The sequence below is a fragment of the Scheffersomyces amazonensis genome (genome assembly GCF_036850825.1).
Source record: "Scheffersomyces amazonensis strain UFMG-HMD-26.3 chromosome Unknown RJT21scaffold_2, whole genome shotgun sequence".
In the NCBI taxonomy this organism is placed as follows: Eukaryota; Fungi; Ascomycota; class Pichiomycetes; order Serinales; family Debaryomycetaceae; genus Scheffersomyces; species Scheffersomyces amazonensis.
This window is the reverse complement of record NW_027042742.1, coordinates 697,595-720,514: the sequence shown is the minus strand read 5'-3', so window position 1 is coordinate 720,514 and position 22,920 is coordinate 697,595. Positions and strand designations below refer to the sequence as shown.

The 22,920-nt window shown below is 33.3% G+C and overlaps 10 protein-coding genes across 10 annotated transcripts; 3 read left to right on the top strand and 7 right to left on the bottom strand. All coding sequences in view use genetic code 12, as the record gives it.

Moving 5' to 3' along the window:
• Positions 1-54: 54 nt before the first annotated feature.
• Positions 55-3,307, bottom strand: RJT21DRAFT_118583 (uncharacterized protein). The gene has a single exon (XM_064881086.1). The coding sequence runs from the start codon at positions 3,021-3,023 to the stop codon at positions 438-440; it is 2,586 nt and encodes an 861-aa protein (XP_064739277.1). The 5' UTR covers positions 3,024-3,307; the 3' UTR covers positions 55-437.
• A 2,200-nt stretch (positions 3,308-5,507) lies between these two features.
• Positions 5,508-6,667, bottom strand: MCM1 (transcription factor). The gene has a single exon (XM_064883695.1). It carries the CDS (start codon positions 6,370-6,372, stop codon positions 5,656-5,658), a length of 717 nt encoding a protein of 238 aa, XP_064739276.1. The 5' UTR covers positions 6,373-6,667; the 3' UTR covers positions 5,508-5,655.
• Positions 6,668-7,296: 629 nt separating this feature from the next.
• On the bottom strand, positions 7,297-8,822 carry RJT21DRAFT_118580 (uncharacterized protein). The gene has a single exon (XM_064881085.1). The coding sequence runs from the start codon at positions 8,730-8,732 to the stop codon at positions 7,371-7,373; it is 1,362 nt and encodes a 453-aa protein (XP_064739275.1). The 5' UTR covers positions 8,733-8,822; the 3' UTR covers positions 7,297-7,370.
• RJT21DRAFT_118579 (uncharacterized protein) lies at positions 8,823-10,193 on the bottom strand. Its single transcript, XM_064881084.1, has one exon. It carries the CDS (start codon positions 9,952-9,954, stop codon positions 8,911-8,913), a length of 1,044 nt encoding a protein of 347 aa, XP_064739274.1. The 5' UTR covers positions 9,955-10,193; the 3' UTR covers positions 8,823-8,910.
• A 3,360-nt stretch (positions 10,194-13,553) lies between these two features.
• On the top strand, positions 13,554-14,858 carry XOG1 (glucan 1,3-beta-glucosidase; the record flags this gene model as incomplete). Its single annotated transcript, XM_064883649.1, has 1 exon — positions 13,554-14,858. One exon carries the CDS (start codon positions 13,554-13,556, stop codon positions 14,856-14,858), a length of 1,305 nt encoding a protein of 434 aa, XP_064739273.1.
• A 605-nt stretch (positions 14,859-15,463) lies between these two features.
• RJT21DRAFT_1917 (uncharacterized protein) lies at positions 15,464-16,768 on the bottom strand (the record flags this gene model as incomplete). Its single annotated transcript, XM_064883648.1, has 1 exon — positions 15,464-16,768. The coding sequence occupies one exon, from the start codon at positions 16,766-16,768 to the stop codon at positions 15,464-15,466; it is 1,305 nt and encodes a 434-aa protein (XP_064739272.1).
• Positions 16,769-17,516: 748 nt separating this feature from the next.
• On the top strand, positions 17,517-19,606 carry RJT21DRAFT_20221 (uncharacterized protein). The gene has a single exon (XM_064883694.1). The coding sequence runs from the start codon at positions 17,726-17,728 to the stop codon at positions 19,544-19,546; it is 1,821 nt and encodes a 606-aa protein (XP_064739271.1). The 5' UTR covers positions 17,517-17,725; the 3' UTR covers positions 19,547-19,606.
• A 52-nt stretch (positions 19,607-19,658) lies between these two features.
• Positions 19,659-20,181, bottom strand: RJT21DRAFT_118575 (uncharacterized protein). Its single transcript, XM_064881083.1, has one exon. It carries the CDS (start codon positions 20,041-20,043, stop codon positions 19,666-19,668), a length of 378 nt encoding a protein of 125 aa, XP_064739270.1. The 5' UTR covers positions 20,044-20,181; the 3' UTR covers positions 19,659-19,665.
• On the top strand, positions 20,182-21,876 carry MRS2 (Mrs2p). The gene has a single exon (XM_064879761.1). The coding sequence runs from the start codon at positions 20,414-20,416 to the stop codon at positions 21,851-21,853; it is 1,440 nt and encodes a 479-aa protein (XP_064739269.1). The 5' UTR covers positions 20,182-20,413; the 3' UTR covers positions 21,854-21,876.
• On the bottom strand, positions 21,877-22,891 carry RJT21DRAFT_118573 (DNA-directed RNA polymerase I subunit). Its single transcript, XM_064881082.1, has one exon. It carries the CDS (start codon positions 22,863-22,865, stop codon positions 21,930-21,932), a length of 936 nt encoding a protein of 311 aa, XP_064739268.1. The 5' UTR covers positions 22,866-22,891; the 3' UTR covers positions 21,877-21,929.
• Positions 22,892-22,920: the final 29 nt, after the last annotated feature.

Sequence of the window (22,920 nt, the reverse complement as noted above, 5' to 3'; positions counted from 1 at the left end):
ATGGAATATAAGATTCATTATTTAACTTTACATGCAATATATACACCATAGACATTTCATTTAAAACATTTGTATATTTAAGTTTAAGTATATAAGTATATAAAAAGCATCCTTCTCTTTACCTTTTTAACTACTCCAGAACCCTAAAAATTATAATAAGTATAAATGTAGCTGTGTATTGAAAATTCTAAGCATCTAATTCTGAAATTATAACTGAAATTGAAATTGAAATTGAACCTGTATCACTATAAATAAAGTATCCATTCGAGAATTTAAACGAAATCTAATAAAATAAAATTATTGATTATAAAACAATAATATGAAAACCACCAAAACTTCGTCCTCCTTTTTGTTTCGTCCGTCTAATAATAAAAGAAAAATTTAAAAAAAAAAATCAAGCAAAAGTAAACAATACAAAAATATAGGTGAGTCAAAGACTAATGATTAATAGAATCGACCAAACTCTTCAACATGAAGGAAGATTCTCCAGATGTACTTGAGATTGATGACGTTGATCCATCCTCTGCCTCCTTTTTAAATGGAGAATGATGGATGGAGTCTGATCTAGTACCAGTACCGTTACTTTCTAGTGGTTGCTTAGAAAGGCTCTCAGGTAAGGCTTGCATATATGTATTTGGTTGTACTCTTTGTTGGTTATATTGCTGTTGGTGCTGAAAGTCAGATAATACTTGTGGCTGAAATTGGCCATTACCAGCTAAAACATTAAATTGATTGATTGCTGGATCATTCAGGTTATTCATCCATACTGTACTTTGGTGTTGCAGTTGTTGGCTTGGTACTTGACTTAAGCTGGCACTACGTCCATATCCATAATGCTCACCGTACAGTGACTGTCTATGATGGTGAGCATGTACTTGAGAATCTGCTTGAGCTTGCTGTTGATGCTCAGCCAAAAATCTTCTCGGAATTTGTATCAAATCATTATTCATGGCAGAAAATTGATTATACTGAGGAACAGATTGTAAAGAGAATCTTCTATCAAAGAATCCATGCTGATTGGGGTTCTGCTGTTGTACCATAGTGGTATTTCCAAATGGATCTTTCAATCTAAAGTTACTAGTGGGGCTAGTGTTTGGCAATGATGCCCTAGATGCCGAGGACATTCTTCCTGTAGGTGCAGTATTAGCTGAACCAGAACTTATCATAGAAGCGTCGGACAATGATGATGATGATGAGGGAATCGAACCTGACACAGTATAAGGTAAGCCAACTACTGCACACATCCAAATACGTGTTTTATAAATTCTGAATAATTCTCTGACCAACTCTCTAAAATCTATTCTTTTTGATGTTGAATAGTAAAATATCAACTTCTTACGGTCAAATTGGTATTCTGCATCGATCAACTTCATCTGTAATAAATCCGCTTGAGTAGCTGAACTCAACGTGGTAATAGGTGAAGTAATTGGCGAATTGGCAGGTATAGTTACCCCATTAATGATTGTAGATCCAGAAGAATTTAAAGAAGTAATTGATTGGCCACCCAATTGACTTGTTGCGGCTGCAATTTTGGCCAAACATAAACGACATGCTTTTTCTTCATCTTGCTTTTTATTTAAAATTTGGAAAATTTCATTTGTTTGAGCCAAAGATAAGATTGGTTTGGGGAAATGAAGTGTAGGAGGAGCAACGGATGGACTGTTGGGTGATTGTTGATGTTCACTCATTTGCTTGACAGATAAGTTTTCATCTAAAAACTCAGCTTCGTTTAAAGCAGCCTGCTGCTCTTGAAATTGAAGTAACTTCATTAATCTTGCTTCATCAATAGAGATATTCATCTTGAATACTTTCCCTAAATCTTTACCTCTATCGGCCTCTACAATTACCAAGTCACCAACTTTTAAATTCATCAAGTCTGGAGAGGCATTGGATGGTAAATAAAACACATCAATCCTTCCAGCTTTAAATCCAACCAATACCAATTGACAATCACGGAGTGCATTCTCTGTGAGAAATTTTGGTAATTGATAAGCTTCACCAAGATATTTTTCTTCATCAAAAAATCTTTCTTCTAATAATTTAAGCGTAACCTTAACTCTTTCATGGGGATCGGTTTCAAAATATTCATTAACAAGTTGGAAAGTTGAATCCAAAGCTGATGAACTTGTAGGTAAAGGAGCAGCAGGACCCAAAACTGATTGATTAATTGGATTATGTGAAGGATTATTGCTATTATTGTTTGTATAAGTGTATATATCACTATAAGAATGTCTTCTTGAATCTAAAGGGTTGAATTCTAAAATATTTGTAGGAGAATAACCTTGGTATTCATCTTGAGAAGGTACTGAAGGAAGACCGCTCATTGAAAATTGAGAGGAAGTATTTCCAAGACCAGGAGGAATTTGTTGTACTTGAGATGAACTAGCAAATGAATTTCTATTAGATAATGGAGCATTATTATTACCAGAATAATAATTATTACCTGAATTTTCAGAAGGAGAATTTAAAAATGGTGGACTTGGTTGAGACCAAATATTTGAAGTAGTTGACGAAGTTCCATTAGTATTTGCATTGGAAATTGAATTTGGATTTGGATTTTGCGCCCAAATATCAATAGAAGACCTTCTCTGTGCATTGGGCAAATTACTTCCTGGAGTAGAAGGTAAATTTACGTTATTAGTGGGACCATTGGTATTTGAATTCCATATGCTATTGCTATTTCGGCGAGAAGGAGAAGTTGTGAATAAAGGAGGTGTTGAAGAAACTATATTTTTACCAGGAGAACCAGTTCCTGCGGAAGTTACTGACGATTGTCTGTAATGATTTCCACGAGGATTATTGGAATTATTAGCATTATTCATATTGTAGTTGGCTTGAATATTCGAATAAAGTAAATGTTGATCTGTAGGAGTGAAAATTTGAGAATTGGTGTTACTGTTGTTATTATTATTGTTAGTAGTAGTATTATTATTATTATTACTAGTAGTACTTGTATGAGTATTAGATAATAAATGAGGGGGTATACTAATTGAATTATTATTAGTACTATTTAAACTCATCATATTGGGATGATACTTAAAATGTAATTCAGGCAAAATGTGTTGAAAATTTGTGTTTATTGTGTGCAAAATGTGATGTGGAGTGATGTGAATATTAGGTTGGCTAGGCTTACCTTAACTTACTTTAAGATTTTTGCGCTTCAATATGGGGTAAGCAGAAAATAAGATGAAAAAAATGAATGAGATGGGAATCTAATGGTATCTAATAATTGGAAATATTAATGAGCAATGATGTTGTGGAACTTAATATATTGATAGAAGTTATATGTTTATAATTTTTGTATATTTATAGTTGTAATTAAAAGAATAGAGTTGGGTAAGCTTTAGTAGAAAGGATATATATATATATATATCATAATGCTTAATGTATAGAGGGGAAGTAAAATATGTATAAATACATAATAAAGTTACAAGACAATTTGTCAGCTACAAAGACAATTTTGTCTGATCTATTGACCTAATAGGGAACGAAGGGGAGAAATCATCTGAGTTACTTCTTATCCGTGCATTCTGAAAGATTGAGTACTAAGTCCCCTAGCAAATGTAATAATATTCGTTAGCAATATATCATGATCTATTTGACAATTAAACTCGTCTAGAACAATGTCATGCAATTGATGATTGAAGCAAAGACCCAATCCCCAAACCCCCAGATTTAGTTTAGTAATTTCAGGTTGTTCGCCGCCATTCAATGCATTTTCTTAGTTTACTAGAATAATATTCCTTGTACGATAAGGTGCTTACATCCAGCAAAAATAGAACAAAATAATAATGACAATAAAGCAAAATGATCTTACTAGAGCATTATGATATTAATGAAAAATAAAAGTGGTCACATCTTTTTGTAAACAACACCATTTTCCTTTTTCTGTGTCTGATAGTTTTTTGCCTTTGTCTTTATTTTTGTCTTCAAATGTGTTATTTTTGTCAGGTCGTGGTATGCTTTAATCGCAAAAATGATCTTTATAATTATACGGCAAATAGCAATTGGCTTATGAGTGAAACAGAGCAATACGATAAACAATTTGTAGACTATATATATTCAATCTACTGACAATGAAGCAAATGATTACCATTCAAACCCGTTTCATCATTCAACTGTATTTAGTATCTGAAAATAGCTTTGACTTTAATTTACTGCTAAGATTAAAGTATAATTCCACTGAGCATTATTGCCAAGTCACATTGACTAAGGAATCCTACCTTTATCTTTCTTGACCTCGTAATACTCTCTTTGTGTTAATATCTGTTGGCCGCTTTATACAAGTATTTTAACTAAAACATAAATGTGTACATTTTAATAGTACTGAAAATTATTATTTTGATGCCAGGAATGTATTACCCCATATGTTCGTTAAATGAACTTTCATATAACAATACTACAAGTACCACATAGAACAAACTTTAAGCTAGAGATATTTTCCCCATTTTCTTCGGACTAGGGATACTTGGCTGTATATGCTAATTAATTCGTAGCAAAATTATAATAAACTTTTTTCGAAAAGTGGATCTAATTCTCCACATCCACTTTTACACACTAAGTCTCACAACCATACAATTTACAAATCATGTAATAAGTTATACAACTCCGATCACTTGCCGACTGTTTCAGTAGATTAACTAGTGAGGAATTCTACCATACCATGTTAAATATTATTTCAGTTCTCCTTTTTGCGCTCCACTTATTTTTATTGTTTGCATACTTAAAGAATTTCCGTGAAAGCCACTGACTTACGTTCCCCCTCCTTCCCTCCTCTTTCACGTATTGTCCCAAGTTTTTCAGACACTTTATTCTTGTCATAACATTTAATGTCTTTTACAACATAGTTCGTAGGTTATTGCGGGTTTTTATCAGACTTAAATACCTGTCCCTTCATTCCCTCCAATTGTGTGTCCTTAGTAGCTCCCAATTAGATGCCCAATTACATGGTATAGGTTCTAGGCTATTAGTAGGAATTAAAGTGTAGTTGCATCGGTTATGTACAGGAAAGGATCTTACATAGGTAATTATCTCACCCCACTTTTAATACCTTTTTGAGAGCCCGCAACAAAAGACAACATTTTGTATGGTGATGTATTCATACCCAATTAGTATATGAGGTAAAGCAACAGAATGTGCGTGCCACTTTTTCACAGCCATTAATAAAACGAAGCTTAAATTTCTACATGTCACAATATCGAAAACTATTATAATAATATTTGTTAAACTCAAGATAAAGAAAGGAAATAGAATTGGAATACGTAATATACAACAGGATAGAGATAGAGATAGGAAAGGAATAAGAAGAGAAATAAGTCCTTGAATTGGAAAGCGATGGTAATAAAACAGAAATTGTCATAATGTTAACTTCAAAAAGTGTGCTAGAATTAATTTAACCATTTTACAAAACAAACTTATTCAAAAACTCACATAAAAGACAAAGGACAAAGAATAATAAATATCACCAATACCAATCATATGCTTTTGGCAATAATCAGAAAAATATGTTAGAATCATACTAACCCAGCCATGTTTGTGCTTCTATGAAAGCACCAACAACAACATTACAAAAATAATAAAATATGATAATAATTGAACAATAAAGAAGTAGAATTATGATTTGTTATTTAATTAAATAACGTTAGACCCCATCTCTCATTGATAGTGTTGTTGGTTTGGAATATTATTATTTGGAATATTAGCAAAATATTGATAATCTTGTCCATATGCATTTGGTGGAAGCATACCAGGTTGAGGGTGGCCTTGTCCAGGATATGGCCCTTGATGAGGCATATGAGCTCCTGGAGGTAATTGTTGTTGTGGAGGTGGTGGACCTTGTTGTTGTGGAGGTGGACGTTGTTGAACTTGTCCTGGATGTTGACCAGGTTGACCAGGTTGTTGTTGTTGAGGAACTGGACTTTGATCTGGCAGTTCTTGTGATTGACCATCTGATTGGTCACCTCCATCATCACCTAAGCCTTCTTCTGGAGCATTCAAACATGCTTGAATTAAATTTTTACCTTCACTTTTAGTAACTAAAGGTTGTAATTTTGGAGTAGTAAAAGTATAAACCAACCCAGTTTCACTAACAACTAATAATAAAACTTGAGTACCAGTTAAAACACTTAATTCATAAGCCTTTTTCATAATCCCAGCTTTTCTCTTTGAAAAAGTAATATGACGTCTTGATTTATCTTGAATGAATTTAATTTCAATTTTTCTTCTTTCCTTTTGGGATTTACCGCCGGATCCTCCTTCATCATCATCATCATCATCGACAATTCCTCCAGCAACAGATGAATTACCGGCTCCATTGGCTTCCTCATAATGAGCATCACCAGTCTCTAATTTTGGTTCTGTAACACTAGACATCCCTATAAAATTAGTTAGTTAATATACAAATTCATATGAATTATACGTAAAATTCAGATTGATTAATAAAAGTTATTGCTTGTAGATAATACTATCCCGCTATTGTTCAATTCATTAGAATACTTGAATCACGTCAAGTTATAATTATTCCTTCCACAAATAATTCTCATACTAATTATTATCCCCTTAAATTCTTCAAATCATTTATTAGCGCCATTGAATACCGTCAGCCACAACAACTTCATACATAACTTCCAGACATCTCTATTCATTTCAAAGATATGATTCAGTAACTTAGTAAATTTTTTTTGCTATCATGAGTCTGAGCCTTTTTGTGATATAGCTGAATTGGGTAAGGTCCCATACCCTGTTTCCTGAAAGGGATAGTGACCCAAAAAAAAACAATCATTAGGAAGGGTGCTAACAAATTATATCAGTACTATCAACAATATACTTTAATCAATCATACTATAAATGAGTCTCTACTATATACTCATCCATTCAATGTTTTAATACATACTTTTGTATATGGATATACTTAATTATTCAATATGATCTAATGTTTTGTATTAGGGAATAAGTTATATATTATGTTTATAATCAATAAATTATCAACAAAAAATCCAAAAGAAGAAAGTGTTCCCCTACCAATTTTTGCTTTGTCAGTATTAAAGCTTGTGGGATTTTTTTTATTTATATGTACGAGGGCGTGCACCGCTCCACATATTGTCCAATCGGGTAAAAATTTATTCATTCGGATTGCACTTACCCTATTGGGTAGGTGATCCTGCTGCACTCCCAATTTAGCAAAAACGATTGAATCAGGAAGGTGGTCGCAAATTGCCCAAATAACCTAAAGTACCAACAATAGTTAAGCTTTACTAAGAGTGTGAACTAGAACGGTAATTCTGTAGATTAAGAAATGTTAGTTATTTAATTTTCATTTAATACCATCGCCACAACTACTACTATTAAAATACTATTAACCTACTATAAAACTACTTACCATTTTCAACTTTTATAGTCTCTGGTTCTTGAGATGCAGCCTTACTATTTAATGTACTATTAGCTTCACTATCTACTCCATTTTCTTCAAATTCACTATTGTTCTTAACTTCAACATCCAATTGTTTAATTAATATTTTGGAAATCTTTTCCTTAATCTGTTCATTGCCAAATTGTTCTAATGGCTTTCTGAGTATTAATATTAATACTCGGAAGAGTTTACTCTTTAATATTAATGTCTTTGGGAAATTACTACTAGAAATTAATCCTTGAAATTCATCTAATAAGGTTAAAATTTCTTCTCCCTTTCTATTAACGTCCTCCTCTTGATTTATTAATAATTCACTTAATTTATCACTTAATTTATCAAATTTATTTTGGTTCCTAATAAAATGTTGTTGTAATTTAGGACCGGACGGAATTATTTTCCCAAATGTCTGTTTTTGTTCATCCTCATCTTCAAATATATAATTCCCACTCTTAAGGTCAAAAGCATTAATCTCATCAAGTCCCCAATCATCGTCATACTCAGACATGAGTTTCTTTTCTTCTTGCTTCTTTTTGTCCAACGCCAACTTTTTCTCAGCAGCAGCTTTCTTCTTGGCTGCTTCAGCAGCATCCTTTTTAGCTTTTGCTGCTTTAGCAGCAGCAGCTGCTGTAGTGGCCTTAGTCTTAGCCTTAGTCTTAGCCTTTACCACTTTGGCTTTCTTCTTAGGAGGTGCTTTAACTGGTTCTTCTTGCTCTTCCCCTGCTTCAACATTCTCTTCTTCTACTATTTCATCTTCAGAGGGGGGTGCAGCTCGTGATCCATATTGAACGAATAGTTCCATATCAGGTGGATCATTAGCTAACTCATATGCACGTTCTAATAAATTATCCTTTCTTCTTTTGGAATTACTATTTGTGAAATGAGCAGAAATATCATCTTTAGTCAATAATTTTATATCATTGCTATTTATCCATATGTACGTGTCATCACTGAAAAAACGTACAGGGAAGAGTTTCGTTGGTAATCCAACCGATTTCTTCTTTTTAATTGGTGATGCTGTTGGTGATGAAGATGTACCATTTGTAGTTACTCTACCAGTCTTTGGACGTTTAGCAATTATATGAGCAGGTAATATTGACTCGTCCAATACCATGGCTGGCCAAGCAGGATACCCCTTAACTTTGGCCAATACCACTGTAGTTGGTTTAAAATAGGATTCAAGTTCTTCTATAGTCTTAGGTTTACCATTTACGCGCAATTGAGATGGTTCCAGCTGCGGTTCCGGTGTATTTATTGATTGTGATGAGTTTGATGGTTCGTGTGGTTCTTCGTTGACTACACTATTTGTGGGTTCTGATTCCGACATGATGATATTATTTATTTGTTATATACTATAACCCAGTTTCACTTCAAGTAATAGCCACAAGCAATATAATACAAAATGAATAGTTGTGAGTGGGAACAGTTGTGATGTTGAAAAATCACTTGCTCGATCTATTTACATTATCATTTTTGGGGTGAAAAATCTCTATATACACACCTATCTAAAATACATAATCCCAAACATGAATAAATCCATTACCACTAGTGCTAATCAATTGGTTGGTCAGTTCCGTATAGTTTATGTAGCTTAATATTTTGGAAGAATTTGTGTCTGATTTGTCGTTATTGGTTTTGATTTTGGTTTTGCTTGTTATTGTAGTCTCTATACTAAGTTCTCTTTCTATACGTGTCTCGCCTGTCTTTGCATTAAATTTAAATATATTAATGATTCCATAATCGGTACCACTGACAAACCGATTAGTAGATGTAATATACTGTGAGTTTAGCTTATAGCTAAGGTTATATGGATCACCATTGTTTCTATTGTAGCTTGTTACAGACTTGCAATGAACTCCATCAAATAATTCTACTGTACCATTATTGAAACTGATCAAGTTATGATCATCTTCATACTTAGCTATATTGATAATAGCCGTATCATGAGTATCCTGGATGAGATTCAGGTTTCGGAAATCAATTGTGAATAATATTCCATTCGAACTACCTACTGATAATAAATGATAATTATCATTGACAGCAATACAATTCAAATTATCATCACCAAGGTTGAGCGAGTACACAGGATAATATTGATTCCTTTGTCGGAGATCAAATAAATTCAAGCGATGATTAACACCACAGGTGGATATAAGGCTATCATTTAGTATTTTACAATCTAGCACTTCATCATTGTTACTGGAGGATTGAATAGGCCCATCGATCTTGGTGTCGAGAGCTGATGTCAGAAGATTTTTCACTTGATATAATTTAGTTTGACTCATAACATCCTGAATAATAATAGAATTATTCGAGGCACTAGCCACAAAATCGTATGTCAGAGATATATCAATGGCATTAATAGAGTTGGAATGAACCTTAGGGAATTCCAACCCAGAGTAATTTTCTGGATTGTTACCAATGGCTTTCAAATCGAATAATTTGAGTGAAAAATCATTCCCACCACCGGTAAGTATATAATTATCTTTGAAAGGTACACATGAATTAATGGAGGAATTAGTATGAGCTTCGAATTTCCAGTATTTCATTCCTCTTCCCTCAATGAAATTGCATCTCCATACTATGGAGCTTATTTTTTTTTTGAATGTAAATTTATTTTTATCTTTACTTTTGTATGGCTCTTATCTGCGAAATCTAGGGTGGTACAAATCCATGTGCAACTGGAGACTACCACTTATACAATAAAGTCTGGAGTTGGCCACACGAGGCTGATCTTATAAGAAAATCAAGAGATCTTAGAACCTACGAACAGGGGTTAACGATGATCCCTTAAAAATAAATGTATAATTGTTTAAAATAAGTTCTATTATACCACAATCCTTGAAATTAATCGAAAGACTGAATTCTAGAATGCAATGAACCCAGGGCATGTTGCCAAGAATTTATGAATATAATAATTGGTGCTTATTTTGCTGCTTCTTATAACCGACTCTCATCGTATATATCTTTGCATAAATCGTGAATTGGTTGCAATCTAATTGCTCCCAAGTTGACCATATCAAGATGTGTGAAGTAAAGACTAAATCATGATACTCAGTCTAGAAATGGAATGTGAATCTCAGAGAAGATTGTGGGAAGCTGGAATCTGCAGTAGGGGATGAGATGCGATGGCATGAGGCGAGATGTAATTTTGAACAATTCACATTGTTTTGTTCTTTACGCTAATGAATTTCGGATCATTGCAATTTCAATCGTAGATGAATTATTTGTGGATTCTATGAAATCCCGATAGACAATCGTAAAGTTAATCGACGTTATGAAAGAGAAGCGCTATGTAATTATGAGTATGATAAAAGAATTTACGTAAATGGAAAGCCAATGGCCGTTTTGGGATTTATACTGCTATGGGCAGATAAAAATAAAATACGTATGAAGCTTTGACAGCTTCAGCCGGAAGCTAGCGTCAAAGCCGAAAGCAAAGTCAATGCTCTCAACCGTAAAACTTCAATCAAATCTACATGGAGATAAATGGAATTATATATTCGGCCAACCGTTGTGCAATTGGAAGGATATTATTAGAAAATTAAATGTTTTAGGAGATTGAACACATGTACTCGGCTATAATGCTCAGAACAAGAATTCACCGATATTTAAAGTTATGTGTAAATTAATGCGATAATGTGGTGATACAACGGCAGGAATTCTCGACAAGATTTCCTTAAATGCCAACCACCAACACGCGCATTACGCAATTGATTACCACAAAATCACCTAGCGTGAGGGTTAAGAGGCTATGACGTATTATTGAATGAGTGCATGCAAGTGTTATACGAGGTTGCTCAGTCAACGGATTGGGTGCTTTTTGCTTGTACTACTCCTTTTGTGGGGTCATATGTAAAACTGTTCTATTCAATTGACTCTCACTATGCCGCATGTGTAAAATAGGCTTTTGCTAGCTATGATGAAAGAGTAAGGCTCAACTACATATAACAAAATCCCAGATGGGCAACTGCCAGCACAGAAGAAAAAAATAACAATGCAGCAGAAAAAAATAACTAGGTAAATAGAAAACGAACATGTCCTAGCTGTTCTGGAACCAGATATGGAATTTACAGCGCAAATTAGAGCAAACATTACATTACAGTATAGACAAGTTAGGGATGAGTATTCACATAAACAGTAAGAAATTGTCGCGATTGAGTATACACTCTTTTGTTATTATCATTACATAATATATTGTAATATAAAATATTTTTCTTTTGTTTGTTGTTGCATTGTTTACATTCCTATAAATAGTGTCGTGAGAAATGCTCTAAAAATTGCAGTTAGCCAGCCACTCAAGTTAATTAATAGTTAAAGTAAACAAGACTCGTGTCTATTAATAGATAATTATTAGAAGCTCTCTCTCGTTTTGATAAGTGATTAGGCATAACGTCCTTATTGAGCAGCCTATTTGAAGCCATTTGAAGCCACTCTCTCGTAAAGATAAGCACATTAATAATCTTAGTGATCATTAGAAGGTGCTTTGCATTCAGCCTATGCAATAAGGATACTAGTGGGGCTTAATGACAATGTTTTGCTTTGCGCATGAATTTCACATCCTTTATATCACTAACCAAATTGAATTGGTCAAGAGAGATTTAAAGTTTTTAGGGAAGGCTGGGCTTTCTTCTTAGTATTTATAAATAAATAAACAAATAAACAAGAGGAAGTGACGAGCTCAGCAAGTGATGCAATTAAAGAAAATATATCAAGTGCTAGTTCGCTATACTGTTACCCACGATATATTCCTTACCTCTAGATCTAACCTATCATTTTGCACTGTTAGTTGTACAAAACAGTTTAAAAAAAGAAATTGTACGACACCCCCTTCCACAAATATAGAGGCCCACAATAAAGTATTAGGTTTTGTTACAGGTGGTCTCTATTCTTAATAAAGTTAAGCCATGATGGAGTTGCTCATAAGTAGTGCTTAGTTACAGCAGCATAGTATTTTCACCCCCGAGATGCATATTTCTAGGGCATAAAATTGCAAATATATCCCCTTCGATTTTACGATTATATATTTCCGTAGTTCTGCTTTTGTATAAAAATATAACGACTTTTTCTTTTATAACTATCGATAGAAGAAGCGATTTTAAGAGGTAATCGTAAATTGCCAAACACTTGTTTATTTTGATTTCATCATTGAGAAATTCTAATCAAACAACACATTAATATAATATAATATATTATTAATATTAATATCAACATAATATTTATTTTACATTAGTATATAATACTTTTGATATAAAAATCAACACAAGACAGTTTATTCCGAAAATAGTACTGTTTTTATTTCATTTGAAAGACCAGCATCATATCATCATTAACCTACATAGAGTCGTACATATAAAACTTGATCTCACCTTATAAAACTATAAACAAAACGAAATTCATCTACAATTTCAATTTCAATTTCAGTACGTTTTCACCTTAATTGACGTTGATAACTACCCTCACCCCCCTTGTTTTACACATTTAGTCTGCTCCTGCACACCACAAAATTATTTTCTAGTGTTCCAATTTATTTTTACGCGTGCAATCCTGTACTGCTTGACACATATTTAAATCAACTAATATTGCCGACCCGTCTTCTTTGAGGATATATATATATTTGTTTATTTGTTTATTTGTTGATTCTTTTCCTAGTCCTTATAAAACAACAAGCTGAAAGTCTACTAAACTTGCTTGCACATTCCTTTGTCATCTAGATAGTTGAAAGTTTGATAGTCACAATATCATCATACTCGTTTTTTTGTTGGTTTTGTGCCCTTCATTTTTGTTCCCAAACATATTTAGTTCAAACTCCTTAAATTTCAATTTTAAAGTTGTTTTGAATTTTAAGAGGATCAAATTTGTATTATAAATATAATTAGATTAGCTTGTTTATTCACTGCTAACTAAACTATAATTTATATAAAAAAATAGCGAATAGCGTTCCTGCTTAATTCATATAGAGCCATTCTATTCCAATTTTTTTTCTTAGCCTACCGGTTTCGGTTATACTCCCCACTCGCTGCAATTTAGAAGAACCCCGTCATTCGCGGCCACCCTACATTTTTTTGCATCAAGTCGAAATTATAAATAATTGGTCATTGCTTTTTAATAATTAACAAAACAAGTGATTTCAATTTTAATATACTAAATGTTATTTTCCAAATATATATACGCAGCCCTTGCTGTTATACTGACAGTTCAAGCAGCTCCATTACGTGATGCTCGTATCCCTACTTTTGAAGAATCAGATACCGTCAGATTAACTAAAAAGGATTTTTCATGGGATTATGATAGTCAAAAAATTAGAGGGGTTAATCTTGGTGGTTGGTTTGTGTTGGAAGCTTATATTGTTCCATCACTCTTCAATGCATTTGAAGGTTCCTCCACTGGAATTCCTGTAGATGAATATCATTATACTCAATATTTGGGTCAAGATTTGGCTTCTCAACGTTTACAAGGTCATTGGGCCAACTGGTATACTGAAGCTGATTTTGCTAATATGGCCAATTTGGGATTGAACTTTGTTCGTATTCCTATCGGTTATTGGGCTTTCCAATTATTAGAAGGTGATCCATATGTTCAAGGTCAAATTCCTTACTTAGATAGAGCTTTAGGTTGGGCTGCTCAATATGGTATTAAGGCCTGGATTGACTTGCACGGTGCTCCAGGTTCTCAAAATGGGTTTGATAATTCCGGTTTAAGAGATGTTCTTGATTGGCAAACTGGTGATAATGTTCAAGTTACTTTAAATGTTTTGGAAACCATTTCTCAAAAGTATGGTAATGGTAACTGGTCTGATACTGTCATTGGTATTGAATTAGTTAATGAACCTTTAGGACCATCTTTAAATATGGGAGAAATTGAACAATTCTACATTAATGGTTATAACCAATTGAGACAAACTGGTTCTGTCACTCCAGTTATTATTCATGATGCTTTCCAACCTTTAGGTTTCTGGGATAATTTCATGACTGTTGCCAATGGTGATTACTGGAATGTTGTTGTAGACCATCACTTTTACCAAGTGTTTGATGTTGGTCAATTACAATTGGATGTTGCTGGTCATATCTCTACTGCTTGTAACTGGGGTTGGGGTCAAAAGGCTGAATATCATTGGACTGTTGCTGGTGAATTCTCAGCTGCCTTGACTGATTGTGCACCATGGTTAAATGGTGTAGGTAGAGGTGCCAGATATGATGGTACATATGAATCTCCATACATTGGAGACTGTACTCCATTCCTTCAAATAAGTACCTGGCCATCCTGGTATAATGTTGCTGTAAGACAATATGTTGAAGCTCAATTAGATGCCTTTGAACAAACTGGTGGTTGGGTTTTCTGGAACTGGAAGACTGAAAGTGCTCCAGAATGGGATTTCTCTGCTTTATGGACCAATGGTCTCTTCCCATCTCCTCTCACTGCCAGAGAATATCCAAACCAATGTGGATTTTAATACTACATCTAATTAAAAGCCTTAATTACTCATTACATCTTGCATTGAATAGATCATAATCAACCTTTTCTTTCGATATTAACCATATATATATCGGTTACAATTGTTTTATATTTCACTTCTTACGTTTAGCTTTAGCTTTAGTTTTTGATGTTTTGCTTATTTTATACAAAGATATCGTTCCATTTGCTGATTTTGTGGAAAATGATATAAAGACTTGATTGCTTTATGAATTATAGCTCTTTTCCTATACAATTTTTATCATAAAAAGTTTTATCGTTGCCTTATATATTCCAAAAACAATTCTGTTTATTGCACTTGATATTACTATAACTAACAATAATTTTATTTCTACTTGTCGTAATCTTAATACAAATTTAAACATATATTTATTTATTTATTTGCAATTAGCAATTTGCAATTAGCAATTAGCAATTAGCAATTAGCAATCAGCAATTAGCAATTAGCAATTAGCAATTAGCAATTAGCAATTAGCAATTAGCAATTAGCAATTAGCAATTAGCAATTAGCAATTAGCAATTAGCAATTAGCAATTAGTATATAGTATAGGTAGATAAAAAAAAATTCTAAGATAGTCTGGAAATCTATAATTTAGAAAATGCCGCTAATAAAGTTTGACATTCCTTATTGTCGGATAAACCCTCAAGTACTTCAGTAAGGGATGAAGAAGCATATTCATAATCCAGAAGTTCGTTATAAATTTGAGCTGAAATTCTAGCGTATAATTTCCCATTATGAACCAGTATTGGAATATATGTCTTGTATTCATTGAACATCTTATTGTATACTAAATTAATAAAGGCTCCAAAGTCTTGTTGAATAAATTTTATACTAATTCCAAATTTTTCAACGGGTACTTCAATAGTTACCATTGCACTCGATAACAGTCCCTTGGAATTGTCTAAGATACTGGTACCCCATTTTTTAGCTAATAATTGTCCTGCATTCTTAGCTAATGAATAACAATAATCATTGATAGCTTGTTCTCCACCACAAATATCTTTTCTAAATTGAATTGCATCACCTATAACATTTATGCTCGAATAAGTCTTGGTTCCATAAAATGAAAATCTATCAATTAATCTTGTTTTCTCCTCTTCTTCATCTAAAGTTACACTATCATCAAGATATGAATGAGAAACTGGCATTGTATGAATCTTATGCCAGTGTTTAGGATCAACATATAATACAGCACAACCTGTTGGTACATATAACCATTTATGTAAATTAGATGTATAAAAATCTGGCTTTAAAGTTCCTAAATCCAAATCAGGAAGTAATCCTATACTATGAGCTCCATCAATTAATGATAAAACATCATATTTACGACATAATTCTACCAATTTTTCAAATGGGAATCTAAGACCTGGCATGGAGATAACCGTATCAAATAAGCATAATTTAGGAGATTCTTGTTTAAAAACTTTATCAAACTTTTCAATAATTTCCTCATCTTCTAATGGATATTTCAATTGAACGAGAATAGGGACAATACCATATCTTTGTTCCAAGAATTTAATAGTATTACCACATGCACCATAAACAGTAGTAGGTATAACAATTTTATCTCCTTTGGAAAATGGATAACTTCTTAATATAATATTAACTGCTGTAGTAGCATTTTCTACAAATACAACATTATGCCAATCACATTTCAAAAAATCCCCTACTAATTTAGAAGCATTCTTGTAATCATCATATATTTTATGTACAAAGAATTCATCAGGATAATGATATTGTCTTTTCAGTTGTTCAAAGTATTTATCTAAAATGACAGATGGTGATTGACCATACGATCCGTGATTTACGGGAGTGATATCCTTGCCTAACTCTTTGAAATATTTTTCTCGGAATTGTTTACCGAAAGGTACAATAGGTTGACCACTCATTATACACTACTACACTACCTAAATGTTCTTAACTTTAGATATTTTTCAATTACAATTTTTTTTCAATTTATGTGTCGTATCTCCAGAATATATAGTCAGTTTACGGATTGCGAAAGATAACGTAAGCGTTGAGTTGATTTGAGTTGAGTTGTGTAGAGAGCCGCACGGAAACCCGCCTGTTGGAGTCATGGTGACTAATCGTTACTGACAAGGCTTTGTATTAAACTACAATAATCCAATCATATTGCCTCTATGAACATTGCGTCAAGTTAGTAAGCAATGTATGCTTAATGCTTATTGAAGTTGAGCTTGTGAGTTCGTCGAGTTTGTCATCGATGAGATCGATGAGCTCAAGATCTGAAAATGACTCTTGTGGATTTACGAGGGTGGTGAACATGACTCACATGAAGATATGTTACTTTAATATTCACTTCTATAAACACTATAGTAGTATGACTCTGAGTAATATGAGATGTAAGATAGGATATTTCAAAGATAGAGAATGGCTTGTCGTAGTAGTAGTAGTAGCACAACACTGACAACGTGTTCCTGCATCAATACTGTGTAATTGTCGCAGTCCTCATCCATTCAGTTAGTATTGTTTATACTACACGTACAATTGAGTAGTAACACTATTGTCTAATTACTGAATTTATACCCCAAATCATTTTGAGTCAATTCCTACAGATCAATCAAATTACCTATTCCAGTAACTTATACGATGTATTAAACATGGTAGCTCCATCGCAACCACAAACTCTAAAACCAAAACCACAAAAAAAAAATTAATTGTATGCAGGCACACAACTCTAATAGCCGGAAAGGGAAGACTTTTACTTAACTACCAAAACTAACTAGCAAGTAACCAACACTTATCCAGATTAGTTACAAGGCGAAAAATATAGTGGTGACTAACCAATTCAATCACTGGTTGAAAGTGTGCTAGTGCTTCGAAATATGATCTCATTTCGATTGCTTGCCAAGCCGCATGCCGCGGCTATTGGCAAGGTCATGATGAGAAGTATGATGATGAATCGATATAAGTGGCTCTCTCCATTACGTATAGGTACATCATATGGGTCTATACGGCCTGTTGGGCATAGACATTCATTAACATTAACACAAAACTTAAGGTATTACAGCAGTGTGCCACGGAATAATAACAACCATAACGATAACCATAAAGATGATGTGCCGGACATTAAAGACCAGGACCATCTCAAAGAACCCATATATGATATAGCCCAAATAAATAGGCGGAATCGAGAGCAATTACTTTCAAAAGCCACCAATATGTTCTCAAGATTACGGATCCGATTCAAATGGTTGTTGAAGAAGTCCAATCGACCTTTTAATACTGATGATTATTCGGCAGTATTTTCATGGCTTGTAGTTGGTAATGCTTTACTTATTGTTCTTGGTACAACAACTTTTGTATCAATAATAATTTTTACAGCTAATACTGTATTTGCTCAAGAATTTGTGGCTAGAAAATTAGGAGAATTCATAACTAAAAATTCAAATTTAACCGTTACTTTCGAACATGCTATTGTACCAGGTTGGTCTGATGGAAAGATTAGTTTTAAAAAATGTTTTGTAAGTAAAAGACCTCGATCTAAAAAGAAATTTATTAAGGAATCACAGGCTGAAGCATATGCTGCTAGTTTGACTTCCGAAGAAGAATTTGAAGATGATGGTAATTATACTCAATATGATTTAACTATGGAAGAAGTTAATGTGACATTATCGTTTAATAAATGGGTTAATGGAACAGGAATTGTAGAAACTATGGAAATAAAAGGAATGAGAGGAGTGGTAGATCGAACTCATGTACATTGGGATCCTGATGATGATGCCACTAATTATAAGAATATTTATCAACCAGGAGATTTTGAATTTGAATCATTCAAAATGGAAGATGTACTATTTAATTTGAAGCAACCCAATGGTTTCCGACCCTTTGATGTGGCAATATATAGTTGTGAATTACCTAAATTAAGGAAACATTGGTTATTTTATGATTTCTTAAATGCTAATATTATGAGTGGATCTTATGATAATTCATTATTTACTATTCATAAGAAGCAGAGATTAAATGATTTTGATGATCCTTCAGATATCAGTAAGAATTGGAAACGAGTCACTAGACTTAGAGTAGATAATTTAAATATCGATCATTTAAATAAGGGATTAGAAGGTCCATTTGGCTGGATCACTAGTGGTCGAGTTGATATGATTGGTGATGCCATGTTTCCTCAAATAGATTCTGATTATAATATGGGAGAAATAGTGAATATTATAGCAGATTCTATTAAAAAGGAAGCTAATCGTTATAAAAATCCTCAAGTAACTAAACCACCAAAACATCCTGATCAACATATGAGATTAACGAGTAATGACTATAAAGATATTAGCAAATATTTCGTACTTGATTTAACTATCAGATTAAATAATGTTCGAGCATCAGTACCATTCCAAACTCCCGAATTAAGTTATATTAATTATGCCTTGATTAGACCTATTGTAGGATACATTAATTCCAAAAATACATTGATTGAAATAAAGAATCGAGTAGTGAAAAACATTCAAGATTTTAGTGGATCATGGACAGTATATGATTCATTACTAATGGATGATTTATCTGAGGAGGTATACGATAATTTTGTGGACTATGTGGCAGATGAAGAAGCTCGAATGCTTCGAATGAGGAAAGTGGGATTCTGGTCAATGCAATTACTTCTTCAACTAATTGTATTTGGATTAGGAGCATTAGCATGACATGAGAGAAATTAAGGGACTGACTACAAAAAAAACTTGTAAATATATATATAAATAGCTATAGCATGTAATGTAATGAAGAGAATATATAAAACGACTTATGATCCAGACCAGCTGGTTCACATTCGTAGTATTAATACTAGTACAGCTATATAAGCTGATAAACTAATAATTGTTAAAAGTACAATGGTATCACCACTAGTTTTAAAAATTTCCATATCTTTATGAGGGTTATAATAAGTATCTACTCCGGCAGCTTTATGAACTCCTATAAAGTATAATAGTGATCCATACACTGTATATATGGTACCAACAGGGAGAAATTCTTTGGAAAATAATTTAATAATTAAGATGGAAAATGATAAACATCCTATAGCTGAACGAGTATAAGCACCTTCGTAAGTTCTCTGATGAGCTCTAACATCAAGTTTCAATCCATTAGATAAGATATCAAGTCGCGAAGGGAGTCTTTCCCTGCCTAAGATAGGACGATCCATTGTCTTAGTATGAGTATAAGTATGAGTAAAATTAAAAGTATCACTCACTAATTGTATGACTAATGAGTAGTGTGAGTATCAGTTATGTGTAGCAGTATCACCAATTATTACTGGTAGTAAATTGCTCTATGATTACGTTACCAGTAAGTTGCTGTGTCAGGTATCAATGCCTCAGTTAGCGAGCATCCATCAACTAAAAAAAAAAAAATTATGAGATAGCCACTGCAGTACATTAACCAGAACATTACTGTAAATGAACCAGTGCTTTATCTGTGCGCACTAGAGGAAGTACCAGAGCGTAGCGAAGAGATCGTTAAATTATTAGTGGCAGAGTTTGCGCATGCCAGTGCCATCCACATCATAAGTTGCCATGTTTGCTCGTGTAATAGCTCGACATGTTAGTCCTCGACTAAGCACAAGCCAACTACCTCGTCTCGTACCTAGACTTACACCATCATTAACCACATGTCCATATCCATGTCCAATACGATTCAAAGCAACTACTAGTTCACGAAATAATAACATTATGAAACTACTTAAAAAGAAATTACCTCCTAGTCTCGATAGCAATAGTTCCACTGATAGTGATCATAATTATATGCATGATGAGGATCCTGGAATTTATAATATGGTCCAACCAGTAGCTCCTAATGAATTATATGTATCATGTACAGTATTTGATGATCGAGGTAATATAACAGGTGTATCTAGAAAATACCCTAGAGTTCAGTTTCTTCGAGATAACAACTTATTCGCCAGAGATTTAAGAAAGATTGATACTTCCTCTATTGAAGTGGTACCTACCATTATGGTAAGATCTTCAAATACCATATTAGTCAATTTGGCTCATATAAAGGCTATCATCAAGAAGGATACCATTATGATATTCGATACTTCTAACCCTTTAGTAGCCAAGCGATTAGGAATATTCATGTATGATTTAGAAATGAAATTAAAGTTACCGGCTGGAAATGTATGTTATGAATTCAGGGCTCTTGAATCAATTCTTATTAATGTTATGAGTTATCTTGAAGCTGAATTAAAAGCTCATTTAAGTTCATGTGGTCAAATCTTAGCAGAACTTGAAGATCAAGTGAATCGAGAGAAATTACAGGAACTATTGATTCGACTGAAACAGATATCAAGTTATTATCAAAAGACTGTCTTGATTAGAGATGTTTTAGAAGAACTTCTTGATAATGATGAAGATCTTGCTGGAATGTACTTAACGGATCCCAAGAAATTTGACCCTAAAGTCGAAGATTACGAAGATTTAGAAATGATTCTTGAAGCTTACTACAAGCAATGTGACGAGTTTGTTCAACAGGCTGGATCATTAGTTAACGATATTAAAGTCACAGAAGATATTGTTAATATCATGCTTGATGCTAATAGAAATTCACTTATGTTATTTGAATTAAAGATAACCATTTTTACATTAGGATTTACTGTAGCAACTTTATTACCGGCATTCTATGGTATGAATTTAAAGAATTACATTGAAGAATCCAATTTAGGATTTGGAGCTGTGGTAGTAGTGTCGGTAATTCAAGGACTCATTTTTACCTATATAAACTTTAAGAAACTTCATAGAGTTCAAAGATTAACCATGATGGGAACTCATGATTCTCGAAAGATGGCTAAGAATAACTATAAATTCCATCATAGCTCGAGTCCAGTAGGAACATTTTATAAGGATAAATGGTACTACCGATTAATTTATGGCTCGAGAAATAGTAGATACGATCCTTCCGTTAAGGAAAAGGATGTAATCTGGCGAATGATTAATGACGATAAACCAAATAGATAGACTAATAATTTAATTTGTACATAGTTAATAAAAGAATTTTATTTATTGATTTCTTATATATATAGTATACAGTGATTCAGCTTGAATCTTCCGAATCGGACTCTTCTTTGTTCACTACGACATTATCCTCGTCAGCCTCATCAGAATCGCTTTCCTCCTTGGCATATGTTGGTAAATCGTCCTCATCCTTTGGTTCTGGAATCTCAAGTACGACTTCATCTACTTCATCGAATCGTTTATGCTTACCAGGAGTTGCTGGAGCAGTAGATGTAGAAGAACGTCTTTCTCTTAATACAGGTTGAGCTTCTCTTTCAGAACCAGGCGTTATTAAAGTTCCTTCAACTGAGACAACTTTACCAGTAGTATGAATGGATTTAATGGTGAACTTAATTTTACCTTCTACTTTGACTTCATTTTCATCCATCCAGTATCCAAATGACTTGAATTTAGTAGCAGTATCATCTGTGATTTCATCTGCTTGGTTAGGTACAAATTGCCAACCACTAGGAATATTATATTTCTTTATAGATGCATTAAAAGTGTCATGAATCAATAACCCTAAATGTGAAGCTGTTTGCATATAGATGTATCCTTCTACAACATCTCCAACTTGAGGTCTCCATACTAAGAAATCTACTGTAATCCATAAGAATGTGAATGGTGAAGATCCTTCAATTTTAGCTACAGATATAGTTTTATCATGACTATCTTGAGAAACATTGTCCAGTGATAATTTAATATTAGAGTATGCTAAAACTACTCCTTTAGCCTTAGGAAAATATGTCATGACCAATGGGTCTAAATGTTGAGCCTTAATTCCATTGATAGGATCATTAAGATGAATAGGTGCTAATGATACATATAATGAAGTAGAAACTTTATGAAAGCATTGAGCTATACCATCTTCATTAACCTTATTGGTAGATTGAGGTGGAAGCACCGATCTTCGTCTTTTTCCGGAACTAGCGAGTAACTCACTACCGAGACTTCTCTTCTTAACATCGGTAGACATTGTCTATAATTATACCTACTGGTAATTCAACCGTAGTCTACAAAGTTGATAATTT